This window comes from Strigops habroptila, chromosome 2 (genome assembly GCF_004027225.2).
Source record: "Strigops habroptila isolate Jane chromosome 2, bStrHab1.2.pri, whole genome shotgun sequence".
NCBI classification, from domain to species: Eukaryota; Metazoa; Chordata; class Aves; order Psittaciformes; family Psittacidae; genus Strigops; species Strigops habroptila.
Window position 1 is genome coordinate 29585569 of NC_044278.2, and position 17154 is coordinate 29602722.

At 44.8% G+C, this 17154-nt stretch overlaps 1 protein-coding gene across 1 annotated transcript in view; it reads right to left on the minus strand.

Moving 5' to 3' along the window:
* Window positions 1-8325: 8325 nt before the first annotated feature.
* The window catches only part of RUNX1 (RUNX family transcription factor 1), a 172376-nt gene continuing 163547 nt past the window's right edge, over window positions 8326-17154 (minus strand). The window contains exon 8 of the mRNA XM_030477907.1: window positions 8326-13856. Within this exon, the coding sequence (XP_030333767.1) occupies window positions 13363-13856 (494 nt within the window). The 3' untranslated portion in view covers window positions 8326-13362. The remainder of the gene's footprint in view (window positions 13857-17154) is intronic.

The following is a 17154-nucleotide window of genomic DNA, read 5'->3' on the forward strand; positions in this document are numbered from 1 at the left end:
GAAGTCCCCCACGCGGTGGCAGAGTGGGCGACGAGACTTTTTCCATGATGAAGAAGGGAGGAGAGGATCCGCGGCTGAAACTTGGAAAGAAACGCCAGATGGATGTATTCCATTCATCTTCACAGAAGATATGTAGCTACATACACCCTTGGCATGGCTTTGAAAATCTCATCCAGCAGCAATGAACACAGTAGGCGAAAATGCCTTGCAGACAAGGTCAATGGCTTTTAAAAATTTCCCTTCTGTGAGTAGGAAAAGCACATTGTTATCCTTCCTACAGCTACCGCTAATGTATATCCATTCCTCCCAGTTGTGCCTGGCTGCAGCCTCGCTGAGCTGAAGGGCTACGCAGGCTCTGCTGTGGGACCCAGTGAATGGCAGAGGCCTTTCACCTTCCTGCCTATGCTGTGCCCCTCCAGCATGGCACCTAGTTACTACTTCATACAGTGACCTTTTCAATTTAAACCCAGCAAGCCACCACCATGTGAACCGAGAAACTGTCTGCTAAGATCACAGATGCCAAACAAATTTTGACAATGCTTCCCTCTCCCTTTATTAATTTAACAGAGTATCAAACAGCTTTCAGATCCCTGGCAAATAGTAAAGCCCTGCTGTGGGGGCTCAGCCTTCAGGCACTGTTAGATTTAGTGTCTGACAATTGTCTATATCTGTTTAATCCCAGTTTCTTGTTGCTCTGAGTGGCTGTCACGCTGCAGCTTCCCATTGAGGGTGATAATTCTTTGAAAGGGCAGCGTAAGAATGAATCGTAAACCCGGACTCCTGGCACCTTCCATCCCTGCTGATCATGCAGCACTTCCTGGCTGTGTGGGAACAGAGTGAAATGCTGGGGGAGGTTAGCGGCTACCAGGCTTGGGAAAACCTCACCCACGGCTTTGCTAACACCCAGCATAGACAAGACCCTGATTTTACAGAGCTTTCTTTCACAGAATCATAGAATAGTTTGGGTTGGAAGGGGCCTTAAGATCATCTAGTTCCAACCCCCTGCCACGGGCAGGGACACCTTCCACTAGACCAGGTTGCTCAAAGCCCCTGTGTCCAACCTGGCCTTGAACACTGCCAGGGATGGAGCAGCCACAGTTTCTCTGGGCAACCTGTGCCAGCGCCTCACCACCCTCATAGTGAAGAATTTCTTCCTATTCTCTTTCAGTCTAAAGTCATTACCATTTGTCCTATCACAATGTGCCCTTGTAAAAAGTTCCTCTCCAGATTTCTTGTAGCCCCCCTTTAGGTACTGGAAGGCTGCTATAAGGCTGCTTTCCTCACGCAACTCACTACCAGGCACCCAAACTGCCAGGCTCAGCGAGCAACTGCTTGGAGCCGAGCCCCTTCTGCCGGGTACCCCGGGGCACTCCTGACCGACCACCCCATCTTGATCTCGCCCTCCCCATCAGGGCATCGCAGCAACAGCTTCTCCCGGAGCACGGCCCGCTGCTGCCAGGCTGCCGGCGCCACTGGCAGCCCGCGGCCCGCTGCCCCCTGGTCCTGCCCGCTGCCCACTCAGCCCGCCCCGCCTGCTCGCCGCACACCGGGGCTCGCCCGGACCCTCAGCAGCGCTGCGTGCGGGACCGTCCCGCCGGCAGCAGCGCCGCAGTTAGCCGCGGCGGCCCTCTAGCGGCCTCTGCCCCTTCCCTCAGCCGGGGCCGCGGCCGGGCGGGGGCCGCTGGGGACCGTGAGGGCGGTGGGAGGGCCGGCTCGGCGCCTGCAGCGGGGCCGGGCCCGGGCTGGCAGCGCCCGGCGGGCGGCCAGCTCAGATGGGTGCGCAGCGTGGCTGGGGTGCGGGAACCCCCCTTGCAGCAAGGGCCCGCCTGCCCCGAAACCCCGGGGTCCCGGCTCAGGCCGGCGTCTTTGATGCGCCTCTCGGGAGCAGAGTCCTTGCTGGGGCAGGGCAGCTCGGGCCGGGCTCTGATCACCCCCTTCGCTTGTCAGCGCCCCTCAGAGCGAACCGCACAAGCAGCAGCTAAACTGCTCTGGTGGGGACCGAGATCTGCGAGCCATAAATGCACATGTATGGCTCAGTGTTAGCACAGTGTTAGCTGTGAGTGACCTGCTGCTTTCCAAGAAGCTTCCCGTCCCCTCCCTGCCCCAAAAGGCAGGCATCGCACGCTCGGAGATTGTAAAGCTTGGAAGGACCCATTACAGTTCTCTGACCCGAACATTTTTAGCACAGGCCATCCGTACAGTTTGTGTTTAACATTTCATCGAGAGGCCAGATGGGTGTGGTAACAGCCTAGATTTTTATGTTCCCAGGGCCCATGTCCATGGCAGTCACAGCCTCCGCCTCTTTCCCCCGTTAAGTCCCTCTACTCACCAGCCGGGAAAAATAATTCCTTCTTCCATCCACCCCAGCTCAGGAAGACCTGAGTCAGATGTTTGGTACCTAAACCAAATACCTGAGGAAGGTGGGGAAGAAGGAGACAATTGCTGGAGGGAGACACATGGTTACTAAACCAGCCTAATGTAAACAAGATCTAAAGCAAGAGTTCAAAGTTATTAAAACTAGGGGAAAATGCCAAAGAAGGAAATTCTTCTCTGTTCAGTCACCCAGCTCCAGAGCCAATGAAACCTGCTTCACCATCCCTGAAAGATGATTTATGGGCATGTTTTTAAACTGCAGACAACAATAACAACAACCTCCTCAACGAGGACCTTTTCATCAATGGAGCTCAAAGTGCTTCTCAAAGAAGGTCAGTGTCACTACCCATTTGCAGATGAGGAAACCAAGGCACAGGACGGAAGGAATTTTGCTACAGCCATCAGCAAGTGAAGAACCCAAGAACAGATCCTTAGTCAAGTATGTTCTGTGCTAAGATATGTCACTCATAAGTCTAAATTTACAAATGGCACCTGAGACAAGGCACATCTTACTGCAGCAGCAGGGGCTTACCTCCTCATCGTGCTCTCCGTGGACTCACCTGAAAGAGAAACACTTCTGATGCGACCACACAGGGTGGGTACAAACCCGACGTGATGGAAGAGCACAGTTGAGCTAGACAAATGGAGAGATGTTCCAAGGGACAGGAAAGGGGGAAAAGTACAGGCATAGCTGCATTTAATATAGCATCCTAACAACTGTCAAGGAGATCAGCAACTTGTGGGAGCAATGTTAGTTTCTAATGGTGGGTTATTACCAGCAACTGACAGTACTGGATCATAAAGCTCCACAGTGTGTGTGAGTGATGGTACAAGTGAGAAAAGAGACCTTTAAAGAACTTCTGAAGGATGCTGAGTAATTCCTGTGAGAAGTTGAGGTTAATTCTCCTCCTTGCAGCATCCGTCTCTGTTAGCATCACAGAGGAGAACCTAGTTCCTAGGATGGTTTAACTCTAACGTATGTTTGTTTTATCAAGGGTAGAAAAAAACACCTTCAGAGGTATTCCCTTTTTTTAGCTATTTACAGCCTCCTGCACTGGAAGGCGAAATGACTCTTTGGGGATTGCTCTTGCTCCTCTTTAACAGACAATGAAAAACCTCATTCTCTTTAATGGAACTTGTTGGGTTTTTTCCTGCTAGAATCCTTTTCCTGGTTGCAAAATCCAGGTAGGAGGGATAACATACAGGGAACACAATTTTGCTTATTTAAAGATTTGGGATAAATTTGACCCCCCCAATCACCCCTTTTAAAGTCTTAATACTTTAAAATCAGATAAGCAGACATTGGAGAGAGAGACCCTTGGGAGAACTAAGAGAAATGCAACCCAAAAACTTTGTGGTTTGGGGAGAATTAAGATGCACATAAGACTTTAGAGAGCAGAAAATGCCAAGCTTGTCTACAGGACACTGAGAAAGGACACAAATATTTGCCAATAGGTGATGTGCTTTAAGATTCAGGGAGGTTAGGAATTATACAGGGCATTACAAAGGGATCTTGTTAATCAAGTCAGACTAAAGGGATCACATTTGGAAAGGCAGAACTACAAGGCAAAATATCTGCCCCTTACGACTTTAGTTCTGCAAGGTCACCCAAGTGAGCCCATAGGATCACAGCCACAGTCCTTACAGCACTGAAAAGTAGCCAAAATGCCTGTGTAGGAAGAGCTTGCTTTTGGCCACTCATTCCTGGGGCTGGTTGGAAATATTTCTGATAAGCTGCAGTGCAACATGCTGACTCAACTCAAGCCATGTCACTGTTGCTGCCGATCAGCAGCATTTCCTGCTTCCCGCAGAGTGAGGAGCCTGGAAGCCCAGTATTCCCAGCTAAGCTGGCAGGCTGCAACTTTTGGCAACCAAGATGATTTTGGTTTCAGCATTTTCAAAAGGATACTACTGAACATTATTTCAGGACAACATGGGCAGATGTTTGCTGTGTGCAGAAAGTTTTGGAAATGTAACTTTCTGTTCAAAAATAGAACAACCTTTCTTTCTTTCTTTCTCTCATCCAGCCCCAAACTCATAATGCCCATGGGATGGACATGTTGGCATTTGACTGACTGTGATCATACATCCTTCAAAGTTAGACTGACATCACCAGGCTCCTGGTTCTGCAGGAAGCTGGAGAAATATCAGAGACGTCTATTAGAGGAGGGAGCAGAGTAGAAAAAGAAAGGGAGGAGGATAGTTGCTTTCCCCTTCTGCAAATTTAGCTACTGTTTTATGCAGCAAAGTGAAACAGGAAGCATTCCCCGTGTAAAATAACCCATATTGCTTTGTTTCAGAGCAACTCTTTATCACGGACCTTTAAGAGAGGAAGGGTAAAGTTTGCCACAGGGCCTTTATGCAGGGATTTTACTATTTCAGTGAAAATCAGCTGATTTTTAGCCAATTTCAAAGCACTTCCATACCTGTGATGCTCACCCGATGCAAAGACATAGTGCAGTTTGACCACTGGACTCCTTTGAAGAAGGCCATATAAAAAAGTTGAGTGGTTATTGGTCTTAGAGGACACTGGAATACTGGGGCTGAGCTCTGTGGCACAGGGTTCAGTGCCCCTCAGGCACACACCAATTGAGCTGCTAGGGCTGGGAAACCTGCACCCTTGTACCTGCAGGTACCCCTGCAGACAGCAACTGCAGGTGCCTTCTGAACTGGGAGGTCTTGGTCTTGAGGGATTCTGGTGAGAGCAAACAGGGGAAATGGGACTGAGCAGCCAGCGGGCATAAAGCTGGTGGCAGCAGGAAGCACACTCAGATGTCAGAGACCTCCCAAGGAACTGTAACTGCGGGCTGCCCTGAATACAGGCTCTCTTCTCTGCTTACAGGATGTGTCAAGTGTAGCAGCAGATAAGTAAGATTGCCGTCTAAGCTTCCCCAGAAAATCTACAGATGTTCCTGTGTTAGGGGCATTTGAAAGTAAAACAGCCAGAGGCACTTTTTACAGGCTACAGGAAACAATTCTGCATCAGCAGGGAGCAGGTTCTCTCACTTTTGACAACCTTCCTACCCTTAGGAACCAGCATTTTATAAAGCCCACAAATCAGACCGAACTCCCTCCCTGCTCTGAAAGTAGGCTATGTTTTAAATCTGTGTATTAGATTTTCTTTCTAAATTGTTTTATCCTCCTCGCACAAACCCAAACAATTCCCAGACAGTGACTCGTGCTGACTAATCCAGTCTGGGAGACTTCTAGGTGTCCCTGTAACTTAAAACCAGAAAACAAGCTTCCTAATTCAGTAGCTAGACATTCCAAAGAAGACCTGTAGGTTCTGAGCTTTTATTTTCCTTCTCCTCAGGGTTAAACATGCTTTTATCTACACTGTGCCTCCCTCCCCCAGCAGGCAAGAGTTGAGATGAGCTGTAATTCGGACATTCCTCCCCTGAGATCCTGCCTAGGTTAGAAGTTGTACTCCATGGGGCATCCCAGTGGCAAAGTTATTGTGAGCCCTTAACAAAGGCAAACAGTGCAAAAGGGAGCTGTCTTCCAGAAGGGGGTGCCTGAAGTAATAGTTGAAACATGTTCTCAAATCATCTTACAGACCTATGAGAAGCCCGGTGTTGTAAAAAGATATGGGGCCACGGAAAAATTGTATTTTTGGCCCATTTACAGTGCTGGACTGAGTCATATTTTAGTCATGTCTGGAAACCACAGTGCCATTACAAGGTCTTCCAGTATTGTAGCAGTTGTAGTGGTGACAGGCTTCTAAGATGTGAATGCTGTGAACAAAGTCTGTCTCAGAGCAGATAATATGGAGTTTATTGTCTGTTCTGTGACCACACATGCTGCACCAGTAACCAGCATTTCCATGCCTGCTCAGAAAAAAGGACTAGCACTTCTGGGCTCAGTATGCTGCACCACTAATCCAAGCCTGTTGTCTTGCGAGGCAAACCACTGAAAAGAGGGAAAAAGCCATGTACACCAAAGGTAGCACACCTGTGTTATCTTTCCAGGACATCTGTGTTGAGTTGAAGGGTGCCTTGCGGGCTGATAGTATTTAATAAGATGCTTTTGCTCTGGAGCCTGGTTTATGGCTGTTTCCTCATTGCGCAAGTCAAACAAAGCAGTGTGGGAGAACACCCATGACAATGGCTTTTATAATTAAAGGTCATTAAAAGCTGTCAGTCAGGGCGTGAGGTGCCACAAGAAGTCAACAACCTTTTGCATTCACCCTTGCTAGCCTCTCCTCTCACAAACAGCAGCCTCCAGCCTTAGTCTTCATCACCTTCTTTGCCCTTTCCTCTTCCTCTTGCTGAAGCAGCCAGAGCGGGGGGATTGAGCTGGCCTTTCTCAGCTGCCAAAACAGGCTTGGTGGGGCCACCTCAAGTGCCCAGGGATCCCGGAGGTCTGCCCTCACTGTGAGCTGCTTGCTAGGGAGCTCTCTGCTTCCCAGGGCAGGAAGGAAGGCAGACGGGCAGGGGAGGGCAGCTGCCCATGCTTCCTCCCTTCGCCCTGTAGGGAGTGGGTGCCGCCGGTCTGGAATGGCACAACCACTGTGAAAGCTGACAGGCGTGGGGCTAGGAGGGACTTGCCTCAGTCCAGCTGGCCTACACAAATGCCTGAGCTGCTGCAGTCAAGAAAGAGAGACACAGCCTTCCTCACAAGGATAGGCAGCCTCAGCGGCAGTGGGATATGTGCATCCAGTTAAAATGGCCATGGGAGTTTGATGCCTTACTCTCCTATACAAAATGAAGACTCTGCTGGTATGTCCTCTGCATCATCTTCAGAATCTAGCAGCAAATATTTCTGTTGGAGATGTCCTTGAGTGTAATATTTTTGGTTTTGTTTTGACTGTCGCTATTTGTGGCTTCTTTTCCTGTTGTGTTAAAGTAAGAAACAAAATAAGTATGCGCTCTACTTCATCACCCACCTCTAAAGAAGTGCTCTTGGGTTTCACAGGGCAAGGAGAAGAATCAGTAGGGTAGACCCTTGCAAAAATGTAAGTGCAATATTGTTAGGATAACCTGGGATTGTGCCAGAAAGAAATGCTGGGTGGTCATGCTGTGCAGGGTAACCAGTAACCATGTCAGTGTGTGTTAGTATTTCTAATCTCTAAAGAGGTATCTGGAGTTCAGTTAACTGATTTCTCTTAGTGTGTGGGCCCTAATACAAATTATCATTTGCAAGATGGAGTGCTGCCTGACAAGTTGTCAGGAAAAAACCCAAACCCATCTTTAATAATTTGTTTTGTAGCTTGTTTTTCACTTCACTATCTTTGTATATACACATTATTGTGTAGAAGCATGGTACTGAGAGCTTCTTTAATATAATGCAGTATGTTGTGTAGGGCCAATATTAGACGATTTTATATATATATATAGATACTTATATATACATATAGATATGTATATATAGACAGGCTTTCAGACTGAACTTTCAATATTGACTCTGGGTTGGGTTTTTTTTCTCATTTTGAAAGCCTTTTTCTGCCATATTAATGTTTCATTAACACTACTGTTTCATTATTTATTTAAAGAGAAAAACAACCAATGTATCTCATAAATAACATGACCTCAAACTGTTTTGGTGCTCCTGAAGTAAGGTTCAACTCATCGATATCAAAAAGGATCCAATCCAAGAGCCAAAAGATTAAGGAAGAAAAATAAGAGCTGTAGATGACCTTGGAATATTGAAAATTAATCAAGAAGCCAGAGATATAATGCGATTACTAGGATTCTGTATCTGCAAAGCCTCATTTCAGTCATATTTTGATGGTCCTGTTGGATTGCAGACCTTTTGCCATGCCAGTCCACAGCAGGAAAATGCCATTTTATAAAAAAACCCAAAAGAAATCATTAAAAAAAAAAAAAAAAAAAAAAAGAAGTACGGAAAGATATTTTTGGTGTGAGTGATACATATACCCTTTTTCTGATGGTTACTTTTTCTCTGAAAAAGTTGTTTTCTCCCTGATGAAAGAACACACTAGGCCAGTGTGGATACTTGTCAAACATTTTATTTGTCATTCACACTAATTATGATACTGAATTTACAGAGGAAACTGTGGTACAAAGAAAGAAAGAAAGAAAGAAAAGAAAGTAAGTCTTCATTAGAACTAACGCAGCAGTCCAGCTGCTCTGTGTGCTAGTTGTAATGAATTCTCCCGTGGCGCTGTACACAGCCATCCCTATGTACAGCAAGAGTCTACTCTGATGTGGTATCTAGAGACTTCCTGTAGTGGGGGAAAAAAATCTACTCTATTATCTTTTCCTATCTGGTTCCAAAAACCAGCAGTCCTGTCCTGTTCCTCCCTCCCACCCTCCCAAAATTAAAATCCCCTGCAATCAAAACAAAAAAGCAAACTTCCAGAACCTGTTAGTTTCCCCTTCTGGAAATGTTCAGCATGACAGTGTCAAGGGAAAATGTGACCATTGCAGGATGCTGCAGCATCTGTTTTGTAAACATAGCCAGTAAATGCTGAACAAATACACTCTGATGCCATTCTGAAAGGAGCGCGTCTCCCGCTGTGTCCTCCCCTCAGACTTACTACACAGCCACCTCAGACTGAAAGTTTAGTTTTTGTTTTAAAGAAAGATGTAACTGTTGAGCCCAGAATACCACAAATAACCCACAGATTTTTGCACATTCATTTCTCCCCTACCACAAAAAAGTGAAGAATGTTGAATAGAGACCATGCTATAACTGTTTACAAAAGTGAATAAAATGTAGTTAATCTTGAAGCCTAAAATAACTAATTGGGAAAGAAATAAGTCTCACTACAGTATTTAAGCAAACACAAAGGTAAGTTCATTAAAAACACAGAAAAATGAAAAAAAATGCAGTGTAATTACAAGCACTAAATATTTTGCTATGAAGCTTCTGAAATCTATTTACATACATAAATACAAGTAACTCTGTTGATGCAACCCTTTTAGGACAAGGAGAAAAATGCCAAGTGATCGGTACTGACCAAGCAAGGTTAACAAAAATAAAATACGAAAATGTTACAATGCAGGAAAACAAGCGTTTTGCTCAAATAGAAAAAGGATCCACTTCTCCTGAATCTTCAAACACACCAGTAGAAAAGGTCACCCAGAAAGCAGTAATGAATGTTTCAAGAGTGCAGGCAGTTTGGAACACTCTGGCAAAGGCTGTGGGCCATTTGGAGGAAAGGGGTTTTCTCCTTTCCAGAAGATAATTTGGCATAATTCTACAAATCAAATCCTTTGTAGCAGGGATGCACTCTGCATCTGCCTCCCCCTTGCACGTAAGCTCCTGTACATCTCCCTGGAAATGCAGCAGGAACTGTTGAAGTGAGCATAAATGTGGTTTGAGAGCAAAGTTATGGGCCTTAGAGCACATGAGAGCTGGCCTCTGTACGTACTTTGAAGGTGTTTGGTATGGGTGCATCTGGACAACGAGTTGTGTCTTGTGAAAGGAACACACAAGCTGATAGTAAGGATTGCCATTAACTGTATTTCTATAGGGGAAGGTACCTAAGGCACTCTGCTGACTGCAACTTGTGAACAGAAGCACAATAGTTCTTTTTTGGTTCCATTCAGCTACTGGGATGATAAAACTATATAAATATATATTATATATAAATATAAAAATATATACTTATATACTGTAATTTGGAGATGTGTGAATGGAGATGTTTTATCCAAATGTCCTCTTTCTGCCTGCTAAGTGCTCTTAAGATACAAGAGGAGTGACATGAGAGCATTTTCATAGCCTTGAAGATACTTGCGCTCCTTAGTGGACAGGGGATGGCTACAAAAATATAAATTTGAATAAACTGTGGTTTCTCATAAGCACTTGTGTGAATACACTAAAACCCACAGTGATTAAACAGGCTAATTCCAAGGGATAATGAACTTAGGTTTTCCTCTCTAAGAGGGCGCTGCTTTGTGCTGTGCTTGTCATATACAGATAGATTAGACTCCCAGGTTTAGTTGCTGGCAATTACCACAAGTGAGGCACTGGGAAATCCCAGGGGCTTTTTATGTGTCAGTAAAGACACAGGGTACGCGTGGCTACCAGTTCTGCAGTTTCTCATCCTGTTCACACCGGGGAGAGTAAAATTAAACTTCACCTTTAGGTCAAGTGCAAAGAAAGTAGGTGTGTAGACATAAGAAATGTTCAATGCAGGGTCTAATCTCCAGGCTGAGAGATGCCAACTCCCCATTCTTGTGAATCCCTGATCTTTTTGTTTCAAAAGTACAATACTATGGGCTAAAAAGGGGCCAAGGGCTTTAGCAGAAAGCAGGCTCTGGTGACAGGCAGGCCTGGGAGTGTACTGACCTTATCAACTGGGCTGGGGTCACCTGGCCGCGGCAGCCCTGCCTTCTGCAGTGAGGCATCTCTCTCCTCGGAGGTCCTCTCCTCTCCCTTGTTTTGGGGTTCGCACTCACAGTACTATGCACTTGGGTGGTCCAGTCACAAGGCAGATGTGAGAGCTGTAGTAAATTATGATTTTAATTGCACAGAGACAGAGATGTGTGAGATGGATTCTGCAACAGAGCTACTGTTTAGTGATGAAGGACTTTTTTTTAGGCTACCGAAGAAGTGAGGTTCCAACTATGTAAATGTCACGACAGGTAGGGTCTCTATTTCTGTATTCAGCAAGGTCTCCATACTTCCAAAATAGATTTTTAACTGTTCTGATATAATGTTGATGTTTTCTGCCTTTTTTGTTCAGAGCAAACTCTAGAAAATCATGAAAACTGTTATACCAAATGAAAAGCACAAGGCCATGTGTGTATTTTAACATGAACATCTTGAACTTTTGCTGAGATCTCTTGAAACACTCCCTATTTTCTGCACAAAAATGACCTTATTGACAATGTAAATTCTTCAATTTGTAACTTTTCAATACCAAAGTGCTACTGCATCTGACTTAAACAAAGAAGCAAAATTATATAAAAAAAAAAGAAAACTTGAAAAAACAAATGGTTTTAAATAAGTCCAGCTGTTTTGCTGCCTGCAGCCAAGGATCTTTTTAATTTGAATCCTTTAAATTTTTTTTTAAACATCAAACACTGATCTGAAGTCCTGCTTTCAAATACTCTCTGAGTTGACCTGCAATTGTTTCACTCATTTAAAGAGGTACATTAAATAATAATCAGCTAATTTGGAACGCACACGTGTCAACATCAGCAGTTTGTAATTAACGAGTAGTACAACAACTGCCTTCAGACCAAACCCTCAAATAAAATAGTGCCATAAACTTTACAGTGACATCTGATATGTTTCTGCTGTAACGATGGGCAATGATGACGACTCTGTATAGAACATGCTGTTAGCATAAGCCTTGCATATTTGCTACAGGACAGAATACTATATGCACCAGTCTTAAATACCGTTCCTCTTCTCCCAGAAGATGATGACAGAAGAACCGTTAAGGCCCCTTCTTTGCTACCCTGCTTTCCAGATGAGCTAGACACCCCTGTTCAGTTTGAGTTATTTTGTGGTGCAGGAACTGATCTATTTTCCAGTAGAATGGAACGTGGCTTTTGTACTGTGCAGAAATCTTGGCTCTGCTGAGCTGGGAGCAAATTCACAGAGATTCTATCGGAGCCAGGACTTCACCCTTGCCATGCTAACTGTATGTTGGCTTTCACCTTTGAAAGCCTGAGAGGCCTCCTCTGGTGCTATTAGGAAGCCTGGACAAGCTTGGGAGCAGAATGGGGCCATATAGGGATGTATTTAGTTAGGGAATATTGAGTCTGCCTCATGAAATATGTACATCTTGATTACTGATCCTGAGGTACACCATTGGTGACAAAGGAAAAGCAAGGAAGGAGTAGGGAGAGATGACCCCACTGTGTGGGAAGGCACAGAAATTCACAGGGATTTTGGTGCCTAAATCGCTTCAGTGGGAGTTGGGCACCTAAATGCCTTTGAGGATCTGAGCCCAGTTAGCTGAGTAAAATGAGACTGAGATAATTGTAAACAATATTTCTAGGTAATTAGGAGGTCACTTTACCCATCGTTTTTCCAGCTTTTTTCAATGTGATAAATTTGACTTTGGCTGCTACCAAAAAAAAGGCAATTGCTGATCTTTTTAATATAGGCATATTTAAATAATAATAGTATCAACAAATAAGAAAAGTCTAAATATCAAGCATAAATATCAATGAACTCATCAAAATAGTACAGTAGTTGAAAATGACCCAAGGCTGTAGCCGTTGTATTAAAAAAAAAAAGTCCAAGAGAAAAAAAGTTAAATTAACTCATTGAAAAAGGGGCTGATTCTTTCAGTTGACAAAGCAAGAAAGAAGCAAGCATGATTAAAACAAAAAAAAGAGCAAAATCTTTTTCTTTTTGCAATTTATAAGGTGCCAAGAGAAATAAAACAAATTAGATGCAAAGCAGGATGAGCTGCATCCTAAAAAAAAACCACCCCAAAACAACCCCAAAACAAAACAAACCCCAGCAATAAAAAATTCCATATTCTTTGGAATATACAACATGGTTTAAAAAAAAAAAAAAAAAAAGAATGAATGAAGTCCAACATATAAAACCTCTCATTCACAGCATTGCTAAAACAGAAGCGTTCACAGTTTCCCTCTGGGAATCTTCCTATACTTCCTTACAGTTAATATGTCCATAAGATGCAGTAAACTCACTAAGATTTTTTCAGGTTTTAAATCTTAAAAATAGAAGTGAACCGAAACTCTCTTTAGGGTTGTGGAGACCTTCAAGCCCAGGCATGCTGGAAAGCCGCAGGCCTGGAAACAGACTGGGTTACCTTTCTACCCACCCTCACTACCTCTGGACCACCAACTCAGGCGTCCTCCTTTCCAGAAGCTCAGCCCCCCGCGAGGGATGCTTTGCTGGAGCGACATCGCTTCGACAGGGGCTGGCTAATACATGCCACCGCTCCTGGGAGCGCTGACTTCTGGAGGGTTTGCTTCTGAAAGTGATGTACGAACATGGCAGGGCCCATAAGCAAGACGGGTGTTTATGGGATACCTATGGGCACCGGGAAATGGAAAGCACATTAGTCCTGACCCATAACTACTTAAAATTCATTCAGTATGGTCGCCACACTGCTTCCTCTAGCCTCGCTGTGGTTGCCATGTTAGTTGGGGAGTTGCTGTGGCTCCCTTCTGCCTCGACCACATCACTTTGGTTGGGGAGGTTGGGGTTGAGAAGCGTCGATCCCGTGGAGGCGTTGGTGCAGGGTGGGTGGATGCGTGGGGGAGACCGGTCTCCCCCTGAGATCATGGAGAACTGATAGGAGCCGGCAGAGGTTCCGTAATAGAGGTGGTAGGAGGGCGAGCTGGTCTGGAACGGGCTGCCCTGGGCCTGCGACGAGCCGGGGTAGGGAGGTGGGAGGTAAGTGTGGTATCTCGTGGCTGTGGACATGGCAGACATACCGATTCCTATTCCTGAACTGACGGGCGTCGGCGTGTAGGTAAACGCTCCCGGGTAGTGCATCCGAGGGTCAGAGATGGAGGGGAGCGCAGAGAACGAGCGGTCAATTCCCACCCGGGGGTCACTGAACGCTGTCAGCTCAGAAGCACCTGGATGGTGGGGAAGGGAAACAGAGAACTGTTGAGCTGGCAGAATGGAGGCTCATGTGTTCGAGGCAAGAACCAGCATCCAAACTCTGGTCTCCGGCTAACCAAAGCAGCCAGAACAGAGCTATCCCTCAGCTGCTCTGGAGAGTCATTGTAATGCTTGCAGATCTGGATGTTTTGGATTAATTTCAGTAAAGCAGCAATTAAAGAGGAGTGCCGAGCTCCTGCCCTGTTTTTTATGTGTATGTGTTCGCTCCTAGAGACTTTACAGTACATGGAATTATTTATACTTCCAGAATGTCCTCATCCTCAATGGGTGGGTGAGGAAGAGGGACACAGATCTCAAGCTGCTTGCCCAGCACCACTTGACTTACCAGGGACACTGATGAGACCTAATTATAAATTGTCTGGCTTCTGCATAGTCTCTCACTGCACCCAGTTTTATTTGCCAAGTCAAATGGGAAGCTCCATGGAGCAGAGACTGTCCCTCAGGTACACGAACATGCACAGGCAGGGTTTACACACACAGGCTCAACCTAGCTCTCATCATTTAGGAGCACACTTCCCTCACACTTTCCCATTGACTCTCAACACTACCAAAGTCAAGATAAGTCAGGTTCACTTAAGGTCTTTATATCTGGGTCCTCACATAATGTCTACATAATTGTTACTAACTTCTCAAAATCTTGGCTCTAATGAGTATGCAATGAAGGACAACAATAGTGTTGCCTTTTTAAAGGAGAATGATATATTTTTGGGGGTTGGCCTTCTTATTTCCTTTCCTTTGTGCTGGAAGCCTTTCTCATCCTGCCAAGTGAAATGTTTTCTAGGACAGTCAAATTCTGCTCCATGCTCTCGGACATCAGTGGAAGTTATGTCCGGTCCCACTGTCTCCTTCCCTGGTGTGCGAGGATTAAACAAGCAAAGCAGATAATGGCTTCTTTAGTAAGGACCTTCATCATGACTCAGATTAATGGAAGGTGTCAGTCCCTAGAGTTGGCAGCTATGCGTGATTAAAATAACTACAATAATAATTAAGAAAAAATCTTTCCAGAAGACAACTTCTTCTATCAGACAAGGCGTGGAGTCTGCAGAAGAGGAGCCATGCGCTGAAGGAAATACTCATGAGAAGAAGCAGAGAGAAAACAAAGCTCTTGGCTCTGACTGGATTTAAAGCTAGAGCAGACACACTGCAGCGCCAAGTTCTGAAAGCTCGTCAGCGACACAGCCAGCACAATTTGATGAATTCCTATAAATTTCCTAGAAAAGCTCTGACGCATGCTGCATGCTTCCTTTTTGAGTTGGCCTCCCATTTTTTTTGGAAGATTAATGGGACCCTGAACACATTTCCTTCCTGTAGACCCCAGCACCTTTAGATTTAACATGGCAAGACATACTGTGGTATGGAATGGCAGGAGCTTCAGAGCAGCTAAGGTTGAAGGTAGCATCTGACAACCTGCCAGATTTTAAATGGTACTTCCACACTTCATTCCTGAGAAAGAAATGAAGCTTCTCGAAACTGCCTGGACACATCACTTATCAGATGAGGGTTTCTTCTGCTCAGTTTGGCAAAAAGCAGAATAATGAGACTTAATGTCAAGGTGTTTCAAGCAGGTCCCATATCTTTGCTTTTTCTTGTGAGGCACTGTGTCTTCATATGGTAGGGCCTAGAAAACCCCTCAAATTTGCTTTTTGTTCTGGCAAGGAGAAATTTCTTAGCTAGACAGCGTGTGTGCCAGTAATGTGATTGGGGAGAAAATACTGTGAAAATTTTTTCTAGGAATATTGAATGACATTTGATATAGAAGTAACATTTCGGAAGCATTATAAAAAACACTTAAGATGTCTAGAGATGAGCCCCCATGTACAGAATTCAGACAGGAAAGAAAAGGATGCTGATATGTGAATGGAGCTCTTCTAGGTTCCTTCTCAAGTCATGGAGAAAATATACCTGCCACAAGGTAAATCACTTTGACCACGGGCACAAAAAGCACCAATAAGCCCTAGGGCTCGTATACTCTACCTCCATGCTCACCATGTGCCACCAAAGAGACACAGAGTGCACTTACTCCACGCTTACATGGCTATCTTCTGTTAGATTGTGCACTCCTGGGGGCAGCCACCTTGGAAGCCTTTGGTGCTCACACCGCACATGGCACAATAAGGGCCCTGGTACACAATGATGACATTTGGGCACTATGGCAGTGCAAAAAGTATTGCATTTCAATACTGAGTGCATTCACTTATTTGAGTGCAACCTCAGTCACCACACTGGTAAAGGCAAAATGTGATTAACATCTCCATTCACTCTGAGCCACGTATCCACACCTACCAGTACATATGCATCAGCCACCCCTGTATAGGGTCTGAAAATCAAAATAGCTCGTAAATATTGATTTCAGACAATTCTGTCAAGAAAAAAATACTCTTCTAAGTAAAAAAAAAATAATGAAATTACTTGGTTTACTTGAAATTTTCTGGTTGCTATTGCAGAATCACAGAATGGTTTGGGTTGGAAGGGACCTTAAAGCTCATCTAGTTCCAACCCCCTGCCATGGGCAGGGACACCTTCCACTAGACCAGGTTGCTCAAAACCTCGTCCAACCTGGCCTTGAACACTGCCAGGGATGGGGCAGCCACGGCTTCTCTGGGCAACCTGTGCCAGTGCCTCAGCACCCTCACAGGGGAGAACGTCTATGAAGAAACTTCTATGAATTTCTATGAAGATCTTAATTCATCCTGCTCCGTTTTCTACGTTCCTGCATTTTGCCAGTGGAAAGAAGTGCAAAGAGAGGGAAACACAGGGGAGAAAGTAAAAACGGAGTCTTTTCATTTCAAAAGAAGAGTGTGTCAATAGAGAATTTTATAGACTTTTTTAAAACAAGAAAATTCCTATTTTCAGCTATTTCTAAGATGTAATTAGCACCCAGACCTAACAAATAATTTAATTTTGGTGGGCATCATCCCTGTCACTCTTTCAAAGCAGGCTCTATATGACAACAATAGAACAGGCTGGAGCACGTTCAAGGGATTCTCTCTGATCTTAGAAGAAGCTCTGGGTATTCAAATAAGAGCAATATGTGCAGCCAAAGAAGATACTTTTTCAAAAGCTGTATGCAAATTTGAATTATATGGCTCTCATTCCTGCTGTTGAACACACACATATTGGTTCAATATGTGTGGGTTAGAGTCAGCAGATGGTCAGTTGAGTATGGTGGAAATCAGGGGGGGTAGCTTTCACTTCCATGCTATATTTTCATGTTAGCTTGTAAAGCTCTGCAGTACAATTTGATGAAAGTGT